Below are 21,410 nucleotides of genomic sequence, written 5' to 3'. Positions count from 1 at the left end.
TCATGGTTTCAAATTGCCCACTGACGCAGCCAATTTTATCTCTCACTTCTCAGCCAAGGAAAACCACTGAGCTCTTATTGGGAGCCCACGTCCAAAGTTTATACTACACTTTGCTCAAATGCCCGTCCTTTTATTTGTTGTTGTTCTTTTTAATAACAGATTTTGCTTTTCCTTCATTCAGACAAATGCTCAACCGCTTCCCTTGGTGGGAAGTTGGTTTAATTTCTCTGCTTAAAAGCATTTTACCCCTGCATTTTCCATGCAAGATGCTAAAATTCGACAGGGAGGGAAAGGCAGCTTCACTCCGAATACAACACACAGGTTCCCAAATCCCTGCTCGCCATGAGAACTAGGAACTTGTGCTATACCCTTGCTTTGAATACCCTGCCCACTCTTGGGCAGTGCTATTTTTAATGGACTGTAGATCTGACTTGGCAGAAGAGATGCGTTTCGTAACAGCTCCAGGTTCTCGTTCCTAAGACCTCATCAGTATTTTGACCCTGTGACCATTATCTTGGAAACATCCCAGCCAACCTCCCACTGATGCCTGGGAGCGCCGAGTTTCCCAACCGGCTGTTCCTCCCTGTCTTTTATTGGTTATGGACGGACTCCCACGCTCGCCCTTTGCCCAAAAGAGTCGGACTGTGAAGACAGCCTTGTGGTGCAGATCTGCTTGAAGTCCATCCTGCAGCAGATGATAAGGCCTTGGGGTCAAGGAGAAGAAATCCAAGTTTTTAAAAAACCCCAAACAGCCCTCTCCCCCCACCCTGCAACCTATGGATCGCGGGGTACCTGCCTTTGAGAAGCCCCCACTCAGCCCTTCATCCGAAGAAGATCCAAAGCGTTTGGTCCCCCCTGGCTGCAGGAAATTATGTTGGCTGATTCCGTCCAATTTCTGGGAGGAAGCGAAGAAGATCTTGGCAATGGCTGGGCCACTGGTAAGTCTTAAACTGGCAAACCCACCAGAGACATTCTTGGTGCAGGTGATCACCCCCAGTTTTACAGGCGGTCCAGACCACCTTGTTGTCTCTTTGCTCAGCCCTTGTCAGCTGAGTAGCTAGCAGTTTATTTTATTATTTGTTTTATTTTATTAAAGAGGTTTATATGAATGCCCAACTCACGGTGATTCTTGGTTCGGTGCCCCCCGGGTCTCTGGCAGCTAAACTCGGCTGGTTATACAGCTCAGATGTGAGGTGGACTTTCAAACCCTGAGACCTACCCCAGGGCTCAGGTTGAGCAAAGATCTTCCAATCCAAATGTGGATCGTTTCTGCCCCTGTGGGAGGGAAATTGCAGGAGGAGAGCTGGGTTAGTCTAGGATGGGCGAAAATCCGCAGTCTGGTAGCACCTTCTGAGATTAACCAGGAAGGAAAGAGATGGTTAAATTCAGAGGGACTGAAACAATAGGTCAGCCTGCCCCCAGCATCAAACTGCATTATTGCAGGATTTTAATCCACTGCTAAGTTGTCAATTGCTTGATTCTAATCCTGTAATCTACCGTTGAACCCTAAAAATGCTATTATTCCAGCATTTGAATCTCTTGCAAACTTAAAGATGCTTGACTGCAAGTGCTCCAGGGCCCACATGGGTGGCTTCTACTACACCTCTAGAGGGTGGTTTGAAGAATTACATATGTTCACATTCCTGCTCCTCACCTTTCTTCGCCTAGACGGTGATTCAGCTATTGGTGTTCATGATCCACGTCGTCAGCACGATATTCTGTGGCCACCTTGGGCAAGTGGAGTTGGCTTCTGTCACGCTTGCAATTGCGGTGAGTCCCCCTCTCTTCATCCAGTGGTAGCTTCTAGCTGAGCTTGGCTGACCTCTAAAAGCTAAACAGGGTCAGCCCTGATTTGTGCTTGGATGGGAGACCACAAGGAAACCCTAGGGCCAGAGGCTAGACTGGGTAGTTGGGGAAAAAAAAACATCCCAGGAGAAGAGAATAACAAATCACTTCTATATTTTTGTCCCCCAAACAATGTGGATATATCCATTAAGTTCCTAAGAGTCAAGCCTGACTTGATAGATATTTAATTATTTCACTCATTCTCTGAGGAGGTTCCCTGTTGCATTTCTGGCTGAGTCTACGTCAGGAATGTTGTCCCCGAAGGAAGACTCATGCAGAGCAGAACCAAGAGTGGGCTCTTGCGAAAGAGAGCCGCTGTTGATGTTTTCACAGATCTTTGGGGTGGAAAGGTGAAGTCCTTTTTTTTTTTAAAGAAAAATGTGGTATTTTCATAGTCAGATTCTGCAATCAGGGTAAGCACCTTTGAATAAGGAGATGATTTGCAGATCCTTAAAGACTCCCAGAGGCATTTTGGATGTGCTGTTTCTACTAAGGTTACCTGCAATTGGAAATTAAGAGTTTGGAAATGGAGCTGCCTGGAAAATGTGAATTTTAAAGGGAGCAGAGAGCTAATATTAGGACTGAGAGATTTGGTTAAACCTTAACCTCTCTTATAATCTCCCTCTTATGATTTTGGGTAAGAACAATAGCTGCAGGTGGGTAATCTCTAGCTGATTTGGATCTGGTCAGTACTTGGATTAACCAGATACTTGGATTAATACTTGGATTAATTAATTTTATTAAATTGTTTATGAAATTTATTAAAGTTAATACTTGGATTAGAGAGCCAGGTTGGTGTTGCGGTTAAGGCACCAGGCTAGAAACCGGAAGACCATGAGTTCTAGTCCTGCCTTGGGCACGAAGCCAGCTGGGTGACCTTGGGCCTGTCACTTTCACTCAGCCCTAGGAGGGAGGCAATGGCAAACCATTTCTGAAAAGCCTTGCCAAGAAAACGGCAGGGGCCTTTTCCAGGCAGTCTCCAAGAATCAGACACAATTGAGCAGATTAAAAAAAAAAACTTGGATAGGAACTTTCAGGGCCACAGACAAGACTGGGAAGTCGAAGTGACAAACCACTTCCCCACTTTTGCCAAGAAAAATGCATGGTGGTGTCCACCGAGCCAGTATTTCAATTCATACATCTAATTGAGCCTGTGATTTTGTGATTTGTTGAGATTTGGTTTAGCCTGCGGTGCAAATCCAACCATTCTGCTTTGGAAAACTGGAGTAGGGTGTTGAGTAATTATAGGTTACAGATAATCATGGCTTGTTCAGCAAAGCAATATGAAGCCAACTATGCCTTCGTGAGTTGGGTGGACTAGGCCAAAGTACAGCCAATGAAAGAAGGGTTTGACAAAGGGCAAGAAGGAGGACCCTAGTTCACACTTTCTTTTGGAATCTCCAGATGATAATTTGAGGAAACATCTGCGATAGCTTCCTCCAGACAGGTACCTTCAAGATGTGTTGGGGTTTCAAGGCCTGGGGCTTGGTGTGGGTTCTTGGATTAGTAGTCCCAACACTCAAGATGCTGGGGAGACCCTGGATTGGGAAAATTACATTGAAATTAATCTTCACACATGGCTCTGTGTGAAGATGTTTTCAGTGATGGAGTTTTTAAAGGTTAATAAAAGAACTCCAAGCGGCCAAACAGCAATCTTGCAGAGTAGCAGCGTGAACCAAAAAGGAAATTGCACATTAAGCTTAATTACGTTCAGAAATAAATTCAGTCTTCACACTATAGTTAGATGAAGAAAAATAGAGATAGCTTACTTTTATTCAGTAGGTCTGGACACAGGTAGGTTCATAGTAGAAAGCATTTAATCATTGCTGGTTCTTGGTAGCAGAGGATGGTTGGGGGAGGGCTGCCTTCCTGCAGCAGCTCCTGCTTGCATGTGTGCCAGAAGGGTAATGGAGACTGTTAATCCCCAAGCCCAAGAAGAAGGAGGAAGTGGAAATCAGGTGATCCATGTGGCATCTCACGAGCACAATAGGGATGCGTTTGCTAGAGGGACCCCCTTATGATTATGAGACAATGCTGAGTTGACCCCTGATAATTCCAACATTCAGTGAGGTATGAAGGCCCTGATGACTTGGTGAAGGTTGGTTGCTCAGAACTGATCTGCTTTGCACGGTGTGAACTCCAATGCCCAGGAAAAAGAGGGGGAGAACAGTCTTTCTCTGCCCCATTAGTCTGTGGAACCAAGATTGGGCCAAACTGAGAAATCATCTGTCCTGGGATGACCTGAATACTTTAAAATGAAGTCTCCTTCAAGGGGAATTCAGGGGCTGGAGGTATCCTGGCCAAATCGATGCACTTTTCTTGGTGACAAAGCAGAGCTGGCTTACCATGGAATTTTTTTTCTTAATTCCCCAATCAAGCCTACACCTCTGGGGTTTCCTGGTGGTCCCCCATCCCAAGCCTTGATTCTGCTGAACGTTCATGCAGAGACAAGATCAGGCAGGAGCTAAACTAGAAGAGCCCATTTTGAATAGGCTTCTCCTGGGGCTGGGCATTCTGGGAGTTGTAGTCCCAGCATAGCTCGAGAATGCCACATTGGGATGGCTGTCCTCAACTATATCCATTTTCCAGTAGTGAACAGCCGTTGCCTGTTTTCTAAATTTCCTCTCCTCTGTCTTTCTTACTGTTCCTAGGTTATCAACGTGACCGGCATTTCTATCGGTTTCGGGTTATCCTCAGCCTGTGACACGTTAATATCCCAGGTGGGTCACAGCAGCAGGCATTTTCCCAGTTGGGGGGAGATGTGGGGGCGATGAAACCTGATCTATCTACTGTTGAACGCAGCCCTGCTTGAACGGGAAATTCTGCATTTCCGTCAAAGCTCGGCGTTTGCCAGATACAGGAAGAAAGGATGCAACCCACTTCCTAATTTTTCTGCATCTAGTTCATTTGGAAGGGCCAGACTTTGGGGTTTGGCCCCTTCAAAATTCAGAGGATCTGTGGTTTTTAATTCTCATTTGGTCTCTCTCTCTCTCTCTGCAAAAGAGATTCAGTGTTCTCTTCTGCCGTTAAGTGCTGTTGATTTGAATGCACTGCTTGGACCAGTGTTTCTCAACCTTGGGAACTTTAAGATGTGTGGACTTCAACTCCCAGAATTCTGGGAGTTGAAGTCCACATGTCTTAAAGTTCCCAAGGTTGAGTAACACTGCCTTGGACGCTTATGTGAAGATTGCTTAACTCTGCAGTTCTCAAAGTGTAAGCTGAGATCCCCGCTGGGCATTCACGAGCCAATTTTTAAAATCCTGATCAAGCTTGCCCAGGCAAAGGGGAAACACTGTCAAAACTCACTCCATTCTGGGTTCCCTGCTTTGCGCAAAAGACTGCGCTGCAGGCAGATCCACCACCACAAAGTTGGAGAATGCTTGTGCTAGATCCATTAAAATGCTTATTAAAAATGGGCAGTGGGGTGTCATGCTGAAGATGCTGAACTAAGAGAGGGGAGGCCCAGGTTCAAGTCCCTGGAGACTCTAGACCAGTCTCCCCTCTCTCTGCCCAGCCTACCTCGCAGGGTTGTTGTGGCAAGGAAAAATAAGAGAAGGGCACACAAAGTCTGAAGGAGTTTTTAAAGGTTAATTAAAGAACTCCAAGCAGCTAACAGCAATCTTGCAGAGGAGAAGCATGAACCAAAAAAGAGAACTTGCACATTAAGCTTAATTACGTTCAGAAACAAATTCAGTCTTCACACTGTAGTTAGATGAAGAAAAATAGAGATAGCTTACTTTTATTCAGTAGGTCTGGACACAGGTAGGTTCATAGTAGAAAGCATTTAATCATTGCTGGTTCTTGGTAGCAGAGGATGGTTGGAGAGGGCTGCCTTCCTGCAGCAGCTCCTGCTTGCATGTGTGCCAGAAGGGTAATGGAGACTGTTAATCCCCAAGCCCAAGAAGAAGGAGGAAGTGGAAATCAGGTGACCCAGGGTTGTTGTGGGGAAAAATAGGAGGAAGGAACACTATGTATGCTGGTTTGAGCTCCTGAAAGGAAGCAAGATGTAAGTCTAAGAAAGCAACAGATAAGTTTCTTACCTCAATAAAATGAGTTTTATTGGAACAAAAGTCACCAAATTTATTTATTGACTCATTTTAGGAGGGCGCTGTTCCCCAAATCTGAGACCCCCCCAACAGAGCTAAGCTAAGTCACCAGCCTGGAAAAAGGCCATCAAGACTGGGATGTAATTCAGGGGGTCTTCTGACTCCGTCTTCCCCAACTTGATGCCCTCTAGATTTCTTGGCTACCCAGACCAACATCTCTGAGTCACGGGAGTTGTAGTGCCAAGACCTCTAGGAAGCCTCAAGTTCGGGAAGACTGTTCTTGTTTTTTGAGAAGGTACACTAAGGATAGGAACTGGTTCTTAACAAAGAACAAGTGGCTCAAAATCCCGCCCTATCTAGGACCTATACAGTATGACCTATTTCTCTGGTTTTCCACTTCACAAGTTTACTGTTATTTCTTATTAGATGCTGTTTATCATTTTGTAACACCAAACATTTGCTCCAAGGAGCTCAAGGTGGCCAAGGCCGTTCCCTTCCTGTGTTTGATCCTCACAACAACCCTGTGAGGTAGATCAGGCAGAGAGAGAATGATCAGACCAAGGTCTAGCAAGGGGTTCCAGGATGTGTTGAAGTTTACGTCTGAGTCTCCTTGGTCTGAAACCTAAGAACATCAGTGCGTTCTGCTGGACCGGCCCTCTGGCCCGTCTCGTCCAGCAGTTGCTTCTCCCAGTGGCCCACCAACTGCACCAGGAAGCCCATGAGTCCCAGCAGATGGCCTTCAGAGGCAGTCCTGCTGCCTTCAAGGCTAAAAGCCCTGGATCCCATCCAGGACTTCCAGGATGTGGTCAACCCCTTTTTTGAAGCCAGTCAAATGGGTAGCCCACACCACATCTTGGGACAGTGAATCCCAAACTTAAATTAGACAGGCCTCCAACATCATGGATCAACACTAGGATTCATATCAGAACTGTACTGTGAAGCTGAAGAACACTCCTCTAGAAGGGTGCTATTAGAAGGTCATTGTGGAAGTGGCCACCTCTCCCTTGGACCTCTCTGTGTTGTTGGTGGGAAGGGCTATTGCAAGCAGCTTGCTCTCCAAAAGTCTCCTTGGACTTCCTTGGCTGTCGAGATCTTGAGAACCCAAAGGTGGCCTTCTTGTTCCAGACCTATGGTGGGAGGAACATGAAACGCGTGGGCACCATCCTGCAACAAGGGGTGCTGATCCTCCTGCTCTGCTGCTTCCCGTGCTGGGCATTTTTTATCAACACCGAACAGCTCCTCTTGCTGATCCGACAGGATCCGGAAGTCTCCAGGTGGGAACCGAAATCTCTCTTGCGAGTTAAAGCAACGCTGTGGGTGGGACTGGCATTTCTGGCGTCGCGGGATGGGCTGGGTGGATGGTCACCTCTGAACAGCAATAATTGGGGCTTAAAAATTATCCAGTGAAGATTTTGGCAATCATTCGCCTCTATGTGCCTCTCTGAGTCCTCTTGGAGATGATGGAAGAGAATGATGTAATGTTGGAAAGGATCTTCTGGCACAGTGTTTCTCAACCTTGGCAACTTTAAGAGGTGTGGACTTCAACTCCCAGAATTCCCCATGAACCAGGAAAAGGAAGATGGAGTATTGGGGGATAGTGATCTGCTCCCAATTAACTCAAGGCATCTGTAGGAGGTGTCAAAAAAGTCAAGATGTCACCTGAACTAGGGGCAAGGTTTCAATTGCATATTTGCAGGTGCCATCTTAACTTTTTTGACTCTCCTCCCAGGCACCCCTGACTCCTGCCATGATTCCATTTGAGGTAGTGTTTTAAATCTGCTTTGCAGCCAATGCCTGTTCCAAAGCTTCTCCCTTTCAAATCAATAAAGAACGATCAGCCGAAATTCAAATTGACATCCATCCAAAATTCACATCAGTAAAGAATATCCATTCAGAATTAAAATGAATAAAGAACATAAATCCAAAAGTCAAATCAATAAAGAATATCCATCCAAAATTCACATCAATAAAGAATATCAATTCAAAATTCAAATCAATAACGAATATCAATTCGAAATTCAAATCAATCAAGAATAACCATTCGAAATTCAAATCAATAAAGAATAACCATTCAAAATTCGAATCAATAACGAGTATCCATCCAAAATTCACGTCAGTAAAGAACATCCATCCTCACAAGATTTCCCACAAAGCTGGACCTTTTGAATTTTGTTGAGATTTAACGTTTTCAAAATTATTTATTATTTTTGTAAAATTAAGAAGATAGGGTTTCCCTAAAGATGCTCACAAGGTGATGCAGGAAGAGGCTACTTCAAAACATAAGCTTTTTAGGACTGCAGTGAACATGACTGCAGAATCTAATAACTGCCAATTTATGCCCTTTCTCCCTCCAGGCTCACTCAGGTTTATGTCATGATCTTTATTCCAGCACTTCCCGTAAGTTTCCAGTTTTTCCTTTGCTTTTCCTCTGTAGCATCAGGGAAAAGGATCAGATAAGTGGATTGCTTCTTTTTTTAAAAAAAAATTATATGTGTGTGTGTGTGCGCGCACATGCGTGCATGTTTTTATGTATTGCATTTAAGAGGACTGAAGAGTTCAAGGTGGATAACAAGTGTATTTTCTTAATATGCTCCAGTATTTTGCACATTAATTCTTTAAAAAAAGCTAAATTTTCACATCAAATTTTAGCTATGTTATCTAGGAGAATCTTGGGGACTGCAGGGTCCCATTCTATTTCTAATTTGGAGTCCTGTTGGCAAGCTGGTGTAGCCAGACGTGGTAGACTACAATTCCCATCACCTCCGTTTGGCAATCCCATTGGCTATGCAGAGGGACGGGGACAATGAAACGATCTTCCCCACATTGGGTGGGGAAAGCGGTTTGCTTTGGACTGGCAGCTGGCAGGCTGAAATCCAGTAGGCGAAACTTTCCATGATTCCTCCCTGAACTTGGCAACTCAGGAGCTATACCAGTGGAACTTCTGTCTGGAACAGTGGTAGATTCTTGCACCGAGCCTGGGGTTGGTCTAGTCAGTGTTTCTCAATCTCAGCAAGTGTAAGACGTATGGACTTCAACTCCCAGAATTCTGGAAGTTGAAGTCCATACATCTTAAACTTGCTGAGATGACAAACACTACAGCTAGTCCTCGACTTACGACCATTTGTTTAGCAACCAAAGTTACAATGGTGCTAAAGTGACTTACAATCAGTCCTCGCATTTATGGCCGTTGCAGTGTCCCTGCAGTCACATGATTAAAATTCAGGCACTGGGCAACTGACTTGTACTTACAACAGTTGCAGAGTTCTGGGGTCACATGATCGCCATTTGCAACTTTCCCAGCTTGCTTCTGACAAGCAAAGTTGATAGGGGAAGCTGGATTTGCTTAACAACTGTGGTAATTTGCTTAATGGCTGTGGTGATTCACTTAACGATCATGGCAAAAAAGGTCGTAAAGTTGAATGTGACTCACTTAACAACCACCTTGCTTAGCAACGGAGGTTCCAGCCCAGATTGTGGTCAGAAGTCGAGGAATACCTGTGGTCTAGATTGTCTTTACCGTCTTTTTCAATCCATGCATTCAGGATTCAGTGATTCTACGTGAGGAGGGGCAGTGCTGGGAAAAGTGCCAATTCCTTTGTGGGGTGGGGGGGGAATTCAACTAAAAATTACTGACTCTGCAGATTCTTGCTTTCTTCCGACTGCTGATGGGCCTCCCCTTCTCTGCACCTTGCAGGCATCCTTTATTTATCAGATCCAGATGCGGTATTTGCAAAACCAGGTAATCAATTCCTTTCCGTCATTCCTTAGTCTTTGCAGCACTGGGGCAGGAACCGAGCGATGGCCTGGGGGGGCGTCTTTTGAAATGTTGGATCACTGTGAGGCACCTTGGTCTAAGTTAGAAACGCCAAACCTCTATCACAGCATCCATAAAGGTGGGGTGGGAATTGAATCAGCTGGTCCAAGTTGCTGGGGATGTGCCAGCAAGGACCCCAGCAGACTAAGTTTTCAGGCTGCTCTGCTCGTTCTTAACCAGCACAATGTAGGATCTAATATCACCAACTATACAGGTAGTCCTCACTTAACGACCATTTGTTTAGTGATGATTCAGACTTATGACGCTGCTGAAAAAACCAACTTACAACCGGTGTTCACGCTTACGACTGTTGCAGCATCCCCGCAGTCACGTAATCATGATTTGGCGCTTGGCAGCCAATTTGCATTTATGACCATCATAGCATCACGTGGTCACGTGATCGCCATTTTCGACCTTCCCAGCTGCTTCTGGCAAGCAAAATCAGTGGGGAAGCACGTGAATTGCTTAACAACCAGGTGGTTTGCTTGATGACTGCAGTGATTCACAAAAAGGTCATAAGATCAGCTCAGATTCGCTTAATGACTACTTTGCTTAGCAACCAAAATTCCAGTCTCAATTGTGGTCATTAAGTGAGGACTACCTGTATACTGAGTATATTCAGGCTTATGATAGGTAGAGTGCCTGTCCTTTTAAAGGCATCTGGAAACAGACATGCAACACTTTGCAAACCAAAACCTCACTTTGGTCACTATTAGGGTGAAAAGTCTCAACGGGCCTCAGAAACTAAGCTGGGTACTTGGATGGGGCACCACAAGGAAATCTTCAGGCAGAAGGCTAGGCTAGGCTAAACACATTTCAGGAGAAAGTGCTGCTGCCAAGAAAAATGACCCCAAGAATCCAGCTCAGTTGAAAGAGACTCTGTTTTAAGGGTTGAAGGAGCACGGTATCAGCTGAAATGCAAAAATAAAATTTCATTGCAGAAGATCATCTGGCCAGAGGTTTTTTGTGGCATTGTTGCAAACATTATCAATGTCCTTGCGAATTATATCTTCCTCTACCAATTTCACATGGGAGTTAGGTAAGTAGCCTGCTGGAGACAAAAATGTCTATTTCCATTTGTTTTCCTCTTCCCTGGAACAGAGGCTGTGTTTGCCAAGCCATTTTTCGGAAAACTGGACATCAGTTGCTGGTTTTAGCAAAAGATGGTTAATAAAGCCATGGATTAAGTGGACTAGAATTCATCAAGCTACAAACTTTGCAGAACTCAAGTTCATGGCAAAACGAAACAATAAAAGGAGGGCCAGAGAGCCCCTAGTGAAATGCCTTTCAGTCAAATTCCCTGCAAACAAAATCAGGAGAGGCTTGAGAACAACACAGTGTGAATACAGGTAGTCCTCGTTTAGCAACTGCCTTGGACAGTGACCATTAGCAGTTATGACGGTAATGAAAAAGTAACATTGTGACCAGTCCTTGCATTTACGACCTTCGCAGGCCTGTAAAGCATAGGAAAGCTGAAGTCAGGTCATAAAACTGGGATGTTTCACTTAGTGACCTCTTCACTTAACAACCAAGTTGCCGGTTCCAATTGTGGTCACTAAACAAGGACTACCTGTATTCACAAAACAGACAAAGCCCATTTTGTACAGTTTTTTTTTTTTAATCGTATGGCAAAGCAGCTCGGTGTTCATGCTGCTTTTTTTTTTCTTGCTGGGAAATCCTTGTGAGGTCCAGCAGCCAGATGTGTGGACTATTTAGCCGTGACAAGTGACGTTGCCCAGGGTGCACCACGAGGAGGCTGGTCTGCATTGCACCGAGTTGGGCTGAGAGAGAGGGACTGGCCCAGGGTCACTGTGGCAGCGGCGACACATTCAAACGCCTGCCCTATCAACGTTTGATTTTGTGCAGTAATTGTTTAAAATGTCACCCAAAGCCTCTCGTTTCTCCTTCTATCGTGATGATCTGCATCTCTTTCTTTCTTCAAAGAGGCTCGGCATGGGCCAACACCATCGCTCAATATTGTCAAGCCATCACCCTCTTTTTGTATATCAAGTGGAAAAAGCTTCACGTGAAAACCTGGGGAGGTGAGACACTTTTTATAGGCGTGTGTAAGAGTGCGGGTGTGTCTTTGCCTGGTTGCTCCTCTGCCAAGCCCCCATCGCTGACTGCTCAGTTAGGATCATTGCACACTTCCAGCTGCAGCACCTTTGAATGGCCAGAAGTCTTCAGATTGGGACCCCCTTGTCAAATCTGGGCTCTGAGGAAGGTTTTCCGATTCAGCAGGATTGGAGATTTTTATCATTTCAAGCCAAGAATCAACCAACCGTTGATCACTTTTTCACCTGAGCCCAAAGTCTTAGATGCAGCCTGAAGCCATCGCATTTCTGGTAGAATTTAATTTAAGTGTCTACCGTCGGTGGTAGGATTCTGAAATTGTGTGAGCTATATATGCCCCCTAATCTGTTTTTGCTGCCCCCATCCTGTCAAGTCTGGGCTGGGCTGCCGAAATATGGCAGCAAAAGGTCACTTTTATGAAGACCATGTTTGAAACAATGAAAACAGCTGCATTGAAGGTGGTGGAAGTCTGGCACGTCCATTTCAAATCCCACCCCCAGCAAAAAAGGGGCAAAGGTTTCAGCCCCACTCATTCTGGGCACGGTCCCGGATTGCTGTCCTCACTCTGATATCAAATCAAAACATGAAAATGCCCATCAACCCATCTGCAAAAAACTTCCTTGTGCCTGATCTGCAATATCTTTCTAGGGGCCCTTTTCTCAGAGAGCATTTAAAAACTGCATTTTGACCATGTCCTGTAGACGCCCTGTGCTCTCTCTTGTGACCGGTGTAACCTTTGCTTTCAGTCTGTGAATCCTGGCTTGTTGATGTGAGTTTCCTTTGTTTTCCACTGGCAACCCAGGATGGTCCATGGAATGCCTGCAGGAATGGGGTCTCTTCATGTCGCTGGCGATTCCCAGTATGCTGATGACTTGCATCGAATGGTGGACCTTTGAAATTGGAAGCTTTCTGATAGGTCAGGAGTGGCCAGGGGGAGGAGCTGTGGCTGGGGGGGTGGAGCCAAAAGGCAGGACACTCCCTTTCTCCCAGGTGGGTGGGGCAATACATATTAATGGGAAACACAATATGAAGATTACTGTTCCTTCCAGTGGCATCCAGCAGAGAGGTCCAAAAAGTAAAGATGGTGGCTAAGGTCGCCATCTTGACTTTTTGGACTTCTGCCCTGTGGACACCCCTGCATCTTTATTTTCCCTTTCCCCTGACTTTTTTGCAGGCCTCCTAAGTGTGCTGGATCTGTCTGCACAATCCATCATTTATGAAATTGCCACAGTAGCTTATATGGTAAGCATTTCCCATCCGCCACGTCACCACGATAGTTCAACAAATGTGTCCCACCCAGACCTTCAGCAGCTCATGCAAAAAAATAGGTCAAGGCCCTGCCATCTTGTCTTTTCGGATCCCTCCTTTCAGACGCCCCAAATTAGCAAGGCATAATGTACATTTTCCTGCATTTTGTGTGCATTCTGTGGTTTGCATTGGCTGTAATTGATATGCAGGGAATCCTCTTTAAGCAACTGCCTTGTTTAGCGACCGTACGCAGTTATGACGGTGATGAAAAAGTCACTTTGCGATCAACCCTTGCCTTGACGACCTTCTCAGGTCTGTAAAGCAAAGGAAAGCTGAAGTACAGTAAGAATGCAAGCACAGTTGCGGTTTCACTTAGCAACTGCTTTGCTTAATGACCAAGAGGTCACTAAATGAGGACGACCTGTAAATTCCTTGAAGGTAGAAGCAGTGTATAAATTTCATGAATAATCCATGTTGGTGGAGGGCCTGGCCCAGGCAGGATCAGGAAGGGTATCCCTACAGGTCTGTCCCCTCTCTCCTGGTCCGCTCTACTTTCTTGCCTCGTTTAGATTCCCTTTGGGATTGGGACCTCCGTCAGTGTCCGAGTAGGCAACGCCTTAGGAGCCGGGAAGGTGGAGGAAGCCCGAAAGTCATCGTTGGTTGCCATATTTTGCACAGGTATCGTTCTGTGGCTGGCAGAAAGACCAGGATCCGGATAGGTGGACAGCATAGACAGATTTTATTTATTAATCAAGCAGTGAGTCCAATAAAGAGCGGTTGTAGCACTGGATAGAAAAGAGCAAGCAGGCAATACAGCAACATTCAAGTCCCTGGGAAATTTTCACCTAGAAGAAAGTTCAGGACTTTCTAGACTTCCAGACTGCCGAATAAAATCATTTCAAGACACGGCAGGTTCTTAAACTTCCTGGATGTTAGGAGAAACTTCCCAACAGGACCGGTAATGGGAGGGGATCCCAGAGAGGTGGTGGGCTCCTCCTCCTGTGTTCAAGCAGAAGCTAGTGAGCCATCAAGAGAGGATGCTTTGATCTGGATTCCTGCCTTGAGGAGGGGGCTGGTCTGGATGGCCTCAAGGGCCCCCTTCAGCTATAATTCTAAGAAATACTCCTGAGAAGTCTTGGAGATAATACAACAGGGGCAGAGAAGATGATACAGGGACTTGGGGACATGCCTTGTGCAGGAGCTGGGGATGTTCAGTCTGGAGAAGGCGATGGAGGGGAGACACGATGCTCCTGTTCAGGCATATACAGTAAAAGGAGGGTGGTCGGGAACCATTTTTCATTGCTTTAGAAACTGGACGAGTTACAGATCCCTAGATTGTGCTTAAACAGAAGGAAAAACTTTCTAGTGGTCAGATCTGGCCAACAGAAGAGTCTTCCTGTGGAGGTGAGGGGCTCCCTGGAGGTTTTCAGGAAGAGGTTGGACATGATCACTGATGCCATTTTGACTTTTTTGACCCCCCCTCCCATTGCAGACCCATCTGAGTAGGGGCATAAACTTGTATAACGTTTGTCTTGGTTGTGATTTTTCTTGGCTTCTCTCTGTCTGGTTTATCTAGGATTTCTTCAACTCCAATTCTTTTCCCCATTTTTTCCCCCCAGTGGGTTTCTTCCTTCTGATGGGTGCCGTGATGACAGCCTTGAAAGACATCTTGGCGTACATTTTTACCAGTGACAAGTGAGTCTGGCAATCTGGAGGGAACCGTCTGGATCCGGAGGGTATTTAGTGTAGCCAAAAAGTCTTCCCGTGGCCTGCCGTCTTGGAATCGAGCATTTTACTGATTCCCAATATTCAGGCAGCAAATATTGTACAACAGAAGGCCAAAAGAGACTTTGCCAACGGTTCCAAAATTTGCAATGGTGGCGCGTGGCGGCGGTGTTAATAGCCTTTTAATCTTTTTTATTCATTAGAATAAAACACAGTGTTCCATCCTCACATTTTTTCTTCCTAACACTCCTGCGAGGTGGACTGGGCTGAGAGAGAGGGCCCAACGTCCCCCATGGTGCTTCTGCAGCTGAGCTTGGGCTTGAACTGAGCCTAGTCCAACACCTTCACCAAGATGGATTGAATTTGTTCGTTATAAATTAGTGTTGAACGGAAGATCAATATTCCGTGCTGTTTTATTAATAATCTGCAGACTTAATTCTGCAGTTCTGCACATCCCAGGTGGTAGGGGTGCTGATGCATCTGTCTTTTCCAGGATATTTAAGACAAAGTTCTTGGATTCATGTAGGTTAGACTGCTGGAAAGAGAGGTGGTTGCTTAGAAGATGATGGTGCTGGTGCTGGTGATGATTTTAACCTATTTGTCCAAATAGGGAGGTGGTTGACCTTGTGGCATGGGTGATGCCCATCTACATTGCCTTCCATCTGTTTGAAGCTCTTTGTGTGAGTACATTTCTGCCACCCAAAATGGTAGATTTCCCCCTCTTCTTTCCAGTGGCCTGGATATGGTTAAATTTAAGCTGGTGTTCAGCCCTGGCATTTTCAAATGTACTGTGCAATCTCAGCCAACTGTGGTTAATCAGTAAACCACAGATGACCAAACCATGGCTTAACTGGGTGTACGAAAACAGATTGGTATGTCTTTCAGCTGTCCAGCCCAGCCAGCTGTCCCAGTCTGGCCCAGAGAAGGTCTACTAAATGGGCCAGGTTTATGTTAAAGCTTCACCATGTTTGAGAAAACTTTAAGGCAATGTTCCTCAGCATCAGCAACTTTAAGATGGGTAGACTTCCACTCCCAGAATCCCCCAGCCAGCCTGCTTTAAGATGGGTGGACTTACACTCCCAGAATTCCACTGCCAGCATGACTTAAGAAGGGTGGGCTTCCAGTCCCAGAATTCCCCAGCTGGCATGCTTTAAGATGGGTGGGCTTCAACTCCCAGAATTCCCCAGCCAGCATGATTTAAGAAGGGTGGATTTCCAGTCCCAGAATTCCCCAGCTGGCATGCTTTAAGATGGTGGGCTTCAACTCCCAGAATTCCCCAGCCAGCATGATTTAAGAAGGGTGGATTTCCAGTCCCAGAATTCCCCAGCCGGCATGATTTAAGAAGGGTGGGCTTCAACTCCCAGAATCCCCCAGCCAGCCTGCTTTAAGAAGGGTGGGCTTCAACTCCCAGAATTCCCCAGCCAGCATGATTTAAGAAGGGTGGATTTCCAGTCCCAGAATTCCCCAGCCGGCATGCTTTAAGATGGGTGGGCTTCAACTCCTAGAGTTCCCCAGCAGAACTCTGGGACTGGAAGTCCACCCACCTTAAAGTTGCTGAGGCTGAGAAACGCTGCTCTAACCCACCCTCCCTTCCGTCTCTTGCAGGCTACCACCAGCGGGGTGCTGCGTGGCACCGGGAGGCAGAAACTGGGCGCCATTTTCAACGCTCTGGGCTACTATGCTGTAGGCCTGCCCTTGGGGGTTGTGTTGCTTTTCGTAGTCAAAATTGGAATGATAGGTACTGGCATTGAGCAGAGTTATATGGAGGCAGCTAATTCTGAGTGGTCCTTGGAGGTGGCAGCTTCCGCCAACCTTGGCTGTGCTCAGAAATGCTAAGCAGGGTTGGGTTTGGCTGAGATTTGGATGGGAGACCGCCAGCGCATCCCCGAGCCCTAGGGTGAGAAGTTGGAAAGAACACAAAACATCCAAGGTGTCAACATGGCAAATGCCTTCCCTACTGCTGGCAGGAAAACTAGTTGGACAAATCCAACTAATTAGGTATTAAGTTGGACCCAAAGGAAGTGTTACCTTTTAAGGCTAAACTGCCACTTTTATGACCTTCCAACCTGGAAGAACAAGTTGTAGGGGTGTCAAATTTTTTTAAATGGGTCATTCTTTTATGTTGACCTTCCTCTATTTAGCACAGTGTTTTTCAAAGGTGGCCACTTTAAGACGGGCGGACTTCAACTCCCAGAATTCCCCAGCCAGCACGGCTGGCTGGGGAATTCTGGGAGTTGAAGTCCGCCCGTCTTAAAGTGGCCACGTTTGAACGTACTGATTGAGCAGGTAATTAGCTAATCCATCCAAAAGCAACATCAGCATTGATATTCTGGCATCTTGCCCCAAACCTGGCTGGATAATTAGTTAATCAATCTCATTTCTAAGAGGAGGATGCCAGAAACCTGGAAAACTTCAGTTGCAAAGGGCAAGAGAGTGCTGCCTCCTCAAAAGGTAAAGCGTACAGAATTACCACAATTCAGGGGGGTCCGCGGGGAGGGGGATCCCAAATGTCATGATGGCAGCCACAACCGTGCGAGGGAAGCCCCCCCCCACTTTTTTTCAGGGCCTTGCAATGAGAGCCAAGACTTTGACTGCACAGTGGTGGCTCCATCTTGACTTTTTCGACCCCCTGCCTGCCGACACCCCTGCTGATGGCAACCATTCCTGTAAACTCCTTTATGACAAGGGAATGGAAAGCAGGGTGGGGTGTCTCCCCAGCATTCCCCAGGGAGGACAGGGAGAGAGCGAGGGGTCCATTGGCCATTCTGGGGCAAAGAAGCATCAGGAAGGTGAAAAGTGGGTGTTTGCCGTGGGGACGGGGGGGAAGGATGCTCCTTGTGCGGTGAGAAGGAGCAGAGTGGAGAGGATTTGCATACAGGTAGACCTTGCTTAACAACCACAACCTGAATTTTGGTCACTAAGCGAATCTGACCTGATTTTACACCTTTTTGCAGCGGTCGTTAAGCAAATCACCATGGGAGTTAAGCAAACCACATGGTCATTAAGTGATCCATGTGGTTCCCCATTGATTTTGCTTGCCAGAAGCTGGCTGGGAAGGTTGAGAATGGTGAACCTCTGACCATGGGATGCTGTGACAGTCGTAAGTGTGAGGACCGGTCATAAATAGGCTTTTTCAGCACCGTTGCTAGTCTGAACTGTCACTAAACAAATGGTCATTAAGCAAGGACTACCTGTACTTTACACCTTTTTGGTTTTTCCTCCCCACGGTCTTTCTCCCCAGGGCTTTGGGTGGGCATGTTGGTCTGTACCTTGATCCCCTGCATCTGCTCCATCACCTACATTATCCGGATGAACTGGAACCAGGCGGCTGAAGAGGTAAGGGGCACCGATCGGTCCGGCCAGCCCCCTCTGCTCCGACTTCCGGGGAGCAATCCATCTGCACCTGATTTTTTTTCTTTTTCCCTTTTTCCTCCCCTCCCCTCCCCTCCCCTCCCCCCCTTCGCGTTCATTTTCATTCTTTTCAACCCATCGGCCTCAATATAAATTGCTGTACATGTGCGCATTTATTTGTTTGTCGCAAGGAGTGACTCTGGGTGGCTTAAAAAAATAGGAGATAAAGATGTCAAAAGAAAGCAGTCAGATTAAAAAGTTTTAAAAAGCACAAAACACACGAGAGATTAGATCTGCAAGGGAACCCTCTCGAGATTTCACTGGTCTCCTGAGACTCCCAGGCCAGATGATGTAGCCAGGTCTTGAGGGACTTCTGGGAAAGAAGGAGGGATGGAGAGGACCTCACTTGCAGGAGGGGGGAGAATGTTCCTTAAGGCGGGCATTGCTATTTAACGCTGTTCAAGGAAAAAGCCGTTCTAGCAATGTTTTTTTGCTGGCTATCTCAGCGTCAGCAGTTTTGTCCTGCACTACTACACAGAATTGCACAACGCCAAAAAAAATTTATTCGCTTAAAATCTTGGCCAGCCGGCCAGCTTCACACAATGGCAGCGGTTTCCCTCTGCACTGCCAGAGGAAGATACGTTTGCATCTGGCATTTCCAATATCTGCAAAGTTGCAACACATTTGCACCTATTGCGCAGTGGCAAGCATGCAGTAAAAAATCCACAACTCATTGCCTTAAGGCGAGAGCCGGTTTGGCGTAGTGGTGAAGATGCTGGGCTAGAAACTGGGAGACCGAGAGTTCTAGTCCTGTCTTAGACATGAAAGACAGCCGGGTGACTTTGGGCCAGTCCCCCTCTGTCAGCCCAACCCACCTCACAGGGTGCTTGTGGGGAAGACAGGAGGAGGGAACATTATGTACACACCTTCGAATTGCACAAAATAAAAGCAGGATATAATAATAATAATAATAATAATAATAATAATAATAATAATAATAATAATAATATCATGATCTCTAATGTCTGGGTCTTCCTTTTAGGCCCAGCGCCGTGCCAAACTGTCACAGAAGCCAGTGGAGGATTTGAACTCAGCTCCCATCCCTGACCGGATTGTTTCCTCTTCTGGTATGGAATGAAACTAGGATTTGGTGGTGGGGGAGCGGGGCAAGGATTTGTAGCCAGGCTCGGACTAGCATTGTAAATATCAGGTTTAAGCCCACTTTCCCCAACCTCACCCCGAAAGGACAGATGTGGTCACACTCAGTGGCATCTGCCTTAAACCCAGAGTGACTTTGCCTGGAGTTGAAACAGACAGAGCTGTGGGAATTGCAGCAACTGAACTGGGTCCCATTTAGAGGCATTATGTCCCTGTTTACATTACGTGTTTCTTTCGAACTGCCTTCCTGTGATCCGGCCAACAGGGGATCATAATGGACACCTTGTTGGTGGCTGAGGACATACGATCTTCTGAAGCTTTTTTTGCAGGATGGGAACCGACTCTTACAAACGCCCAGGGAAGTGGAAGTCTCCACTCCCAATTATTAACCATCCCTGGGAGTCTCTATTCAACAGGTCAGGTGAGGTCCTGGCAGACATTCAACCTGCAAAGCTTGGTTTAGCATTAACTTTTGGTTTAGTAGATTGGACAGACTCCCTCAGGCCCGGCATGTTTTGTGAACACAGCCACAAGGCCGGAATGATGGAGCGGGCGTGACGCCCCGTTGAAAGAGAGCTACCTCAGGACATTAAGATGCTCTCCAGGATAAGATTGCTGCTAGTCCTCATGGAGTTGCTGTCACTTGCTTCCCTATCTTAACGTATTTTTTTCTGCCTCTGGGCAGCTTCAAATGCCTCCATCTAATTAAAGCTGGTCAATTTGCTTTTTTTTTTAATGCAAACTTAGTTCTTACTTCTTGAAACTCCATAAGCCCTCCCATGTTGCTCAACTCCAAGGCCCAGCAGCCATCACCAGCTGTGGCGTCTGCGTATTGTCGTTTTGCAACAAATCTGCTCAGCTCTGCTTTTCCAAATTTGACATGGTCATTCACCCACCAAGTTGACATGACTTGCACCTTGCGCTAAACCCTTTCACTGTGGTGGGTTAAATAAACCGCAGTTGACTCAGTTCACACAACACCGTAACTCACAGCTTGTTTTGGGGGGCTTTAGCTTGGCCAGGTGTGTGAACCTGTCCGAGTTAGCTTGCATGGTTGATGCTGTTGGCCTGACATTTTAAAAACCGATCTGGCAAACCAGTGGCGGTCCGTTCGCTGTCATCGCTCAACAGAACCTCCATTGGGTGGAGAAGTCTATCTTTGATGTTCATGTCAAAATGGTTCTCAGCGAGTAGGTGAATGGGGTTGGCCTGTTCTCTCTTCCAAACTTCACCGCGTGTGGTATTGAACAGCAGAGCTGAGCCCTCCCCCCGTCCTTCTCTGTTGCAGGACCGACCAATGCCCAGAACGGCGTCGTGCTCCTTAGCTTTACCGTTGTGGATGGCCCGACCTTGCAGGAGAAGAACTTGGCCAGCCTCCCCACGGCGAGCCGAGTTCTGACGACAAAGCAACTGATCGTGAGACGGGGGCTGGCGGTGGGGGCCGCCGTGGGCATCCTGGCCGTTGGGGTGTTGATACGGATATTCACGGTGGAAAGTTATAGGCTGGGAAAAAGCTAGAAGAGTTTCCGTTGAACCCGAGGCAAGACGAGGGGAGATGCCTCTGGCAGTGGCCTCGTTTGTCCAGCAGGGGGCGCCTGTGGGAATTATACCCAGGGCTTCCAGCAGGGCGTGCCCAACTCAGCAAAACATTGTGCAATGTCGGCCTTTTTGTTCAGCATCCCTCCTTCTTGCAAAGAAAAGATTTCCCTGCCTAACGTTTAGACTCAGCCAGAAACCAAGAGGAGCTGCCAAAGGGGAAGGTGGCCAAAACCATCATCGCTACTTGCAAAGAATGAAAAGACTTCGTTCTCGGTTGGGTTAAGGAAGTTTATTTCCACCACGCAGCCGTCTGATGGGGATAACCTTACGCACAGCCACATTTATTCAGTGTAATCTTTCCAGATAAAACCTTTTAGTAGTAATTTTTACATGTTTTTATTTATGCCTTTAAAAAAAAAAGAGACTTAGAGAAAAGGTGGTTAGAAAAGGTTTACAGAAATAAACAAACATGGCCTCCAGGGATGTCAGCAGACACCTCTGATGGTGCTAATGGATGTCGCTGGGCATCTTTGGGGGCACCTTTTAATTTGAAGAGATAAACGGATGCAGCAGGTGGGAAGCTTATTTTAGGATTTATTTGGCTTTTTCGA

At 46.5% G+C, this 21,410-nt stretch overlaps 1 protein-coding gene across 1 annotated transcript; it reads left to right on the top strand.

The window, feature by feature from the left end:
- Positions 1 to 573: 573 nt before the first annotated feature.
- LOC134491865 (multidrug and toxin extrusion protein 1-like) lies at positions 574 to 21,175 on the top strand. The gene is made up of 17 exons (XM_063295897.1): positions 574 to 938; positions 1,669 to 1,770; positions 4,497 to 4,565; positions 7,017 to 7,165; positions 8,246 to 8,288; positions 9,586 to 9,630; positions 10,647 to 10,744; positions 11,650 to 11,747; positions 12,581 to 12,694; positions 12,953 to 13,020; positions 13,596 to 13,704; positions 14,646 to 14,721; positions 15,362 to 15,431; positions 16,357 to 16,489; positions 17,993 to 18,087; positions 19,145 to 19,229; positions 20,549 to 21,175. Exons 1-17 carry the CDS (start codon positions 777 to 779, stop codon positions 20,776 to 20,778), a joined length of 1,746 nt encoding a protein of 581 aa, XP_063151967.1. The 5' UTR covers positions 574 to 776; the 3' UTR covers positions 20,779 to 21,175.
- The last annotated feature ends 235 nt before the right edge of the window (positions 21,176 to 21,410 follow it).

The sequence above is a fragment of the Candoia aspera genome, chromosome 1 (assembly GCF_035149785.1).
Source record: "Candoia aspera isolate rCanAsp1 chromosome 1, rCanAsp1.hap2, whole genome shotgun sequence".
Lineage (NCBI taxonomy): Eukaryota > Metazoa > Chordata > Lepidosauria > Squamata > Boidae > Candoia > Candoia aspera.
Note: the sequence above shows the minus strand (reverse complement) of the source record. Positions and strands in the feature narration are given on the sequence as shown.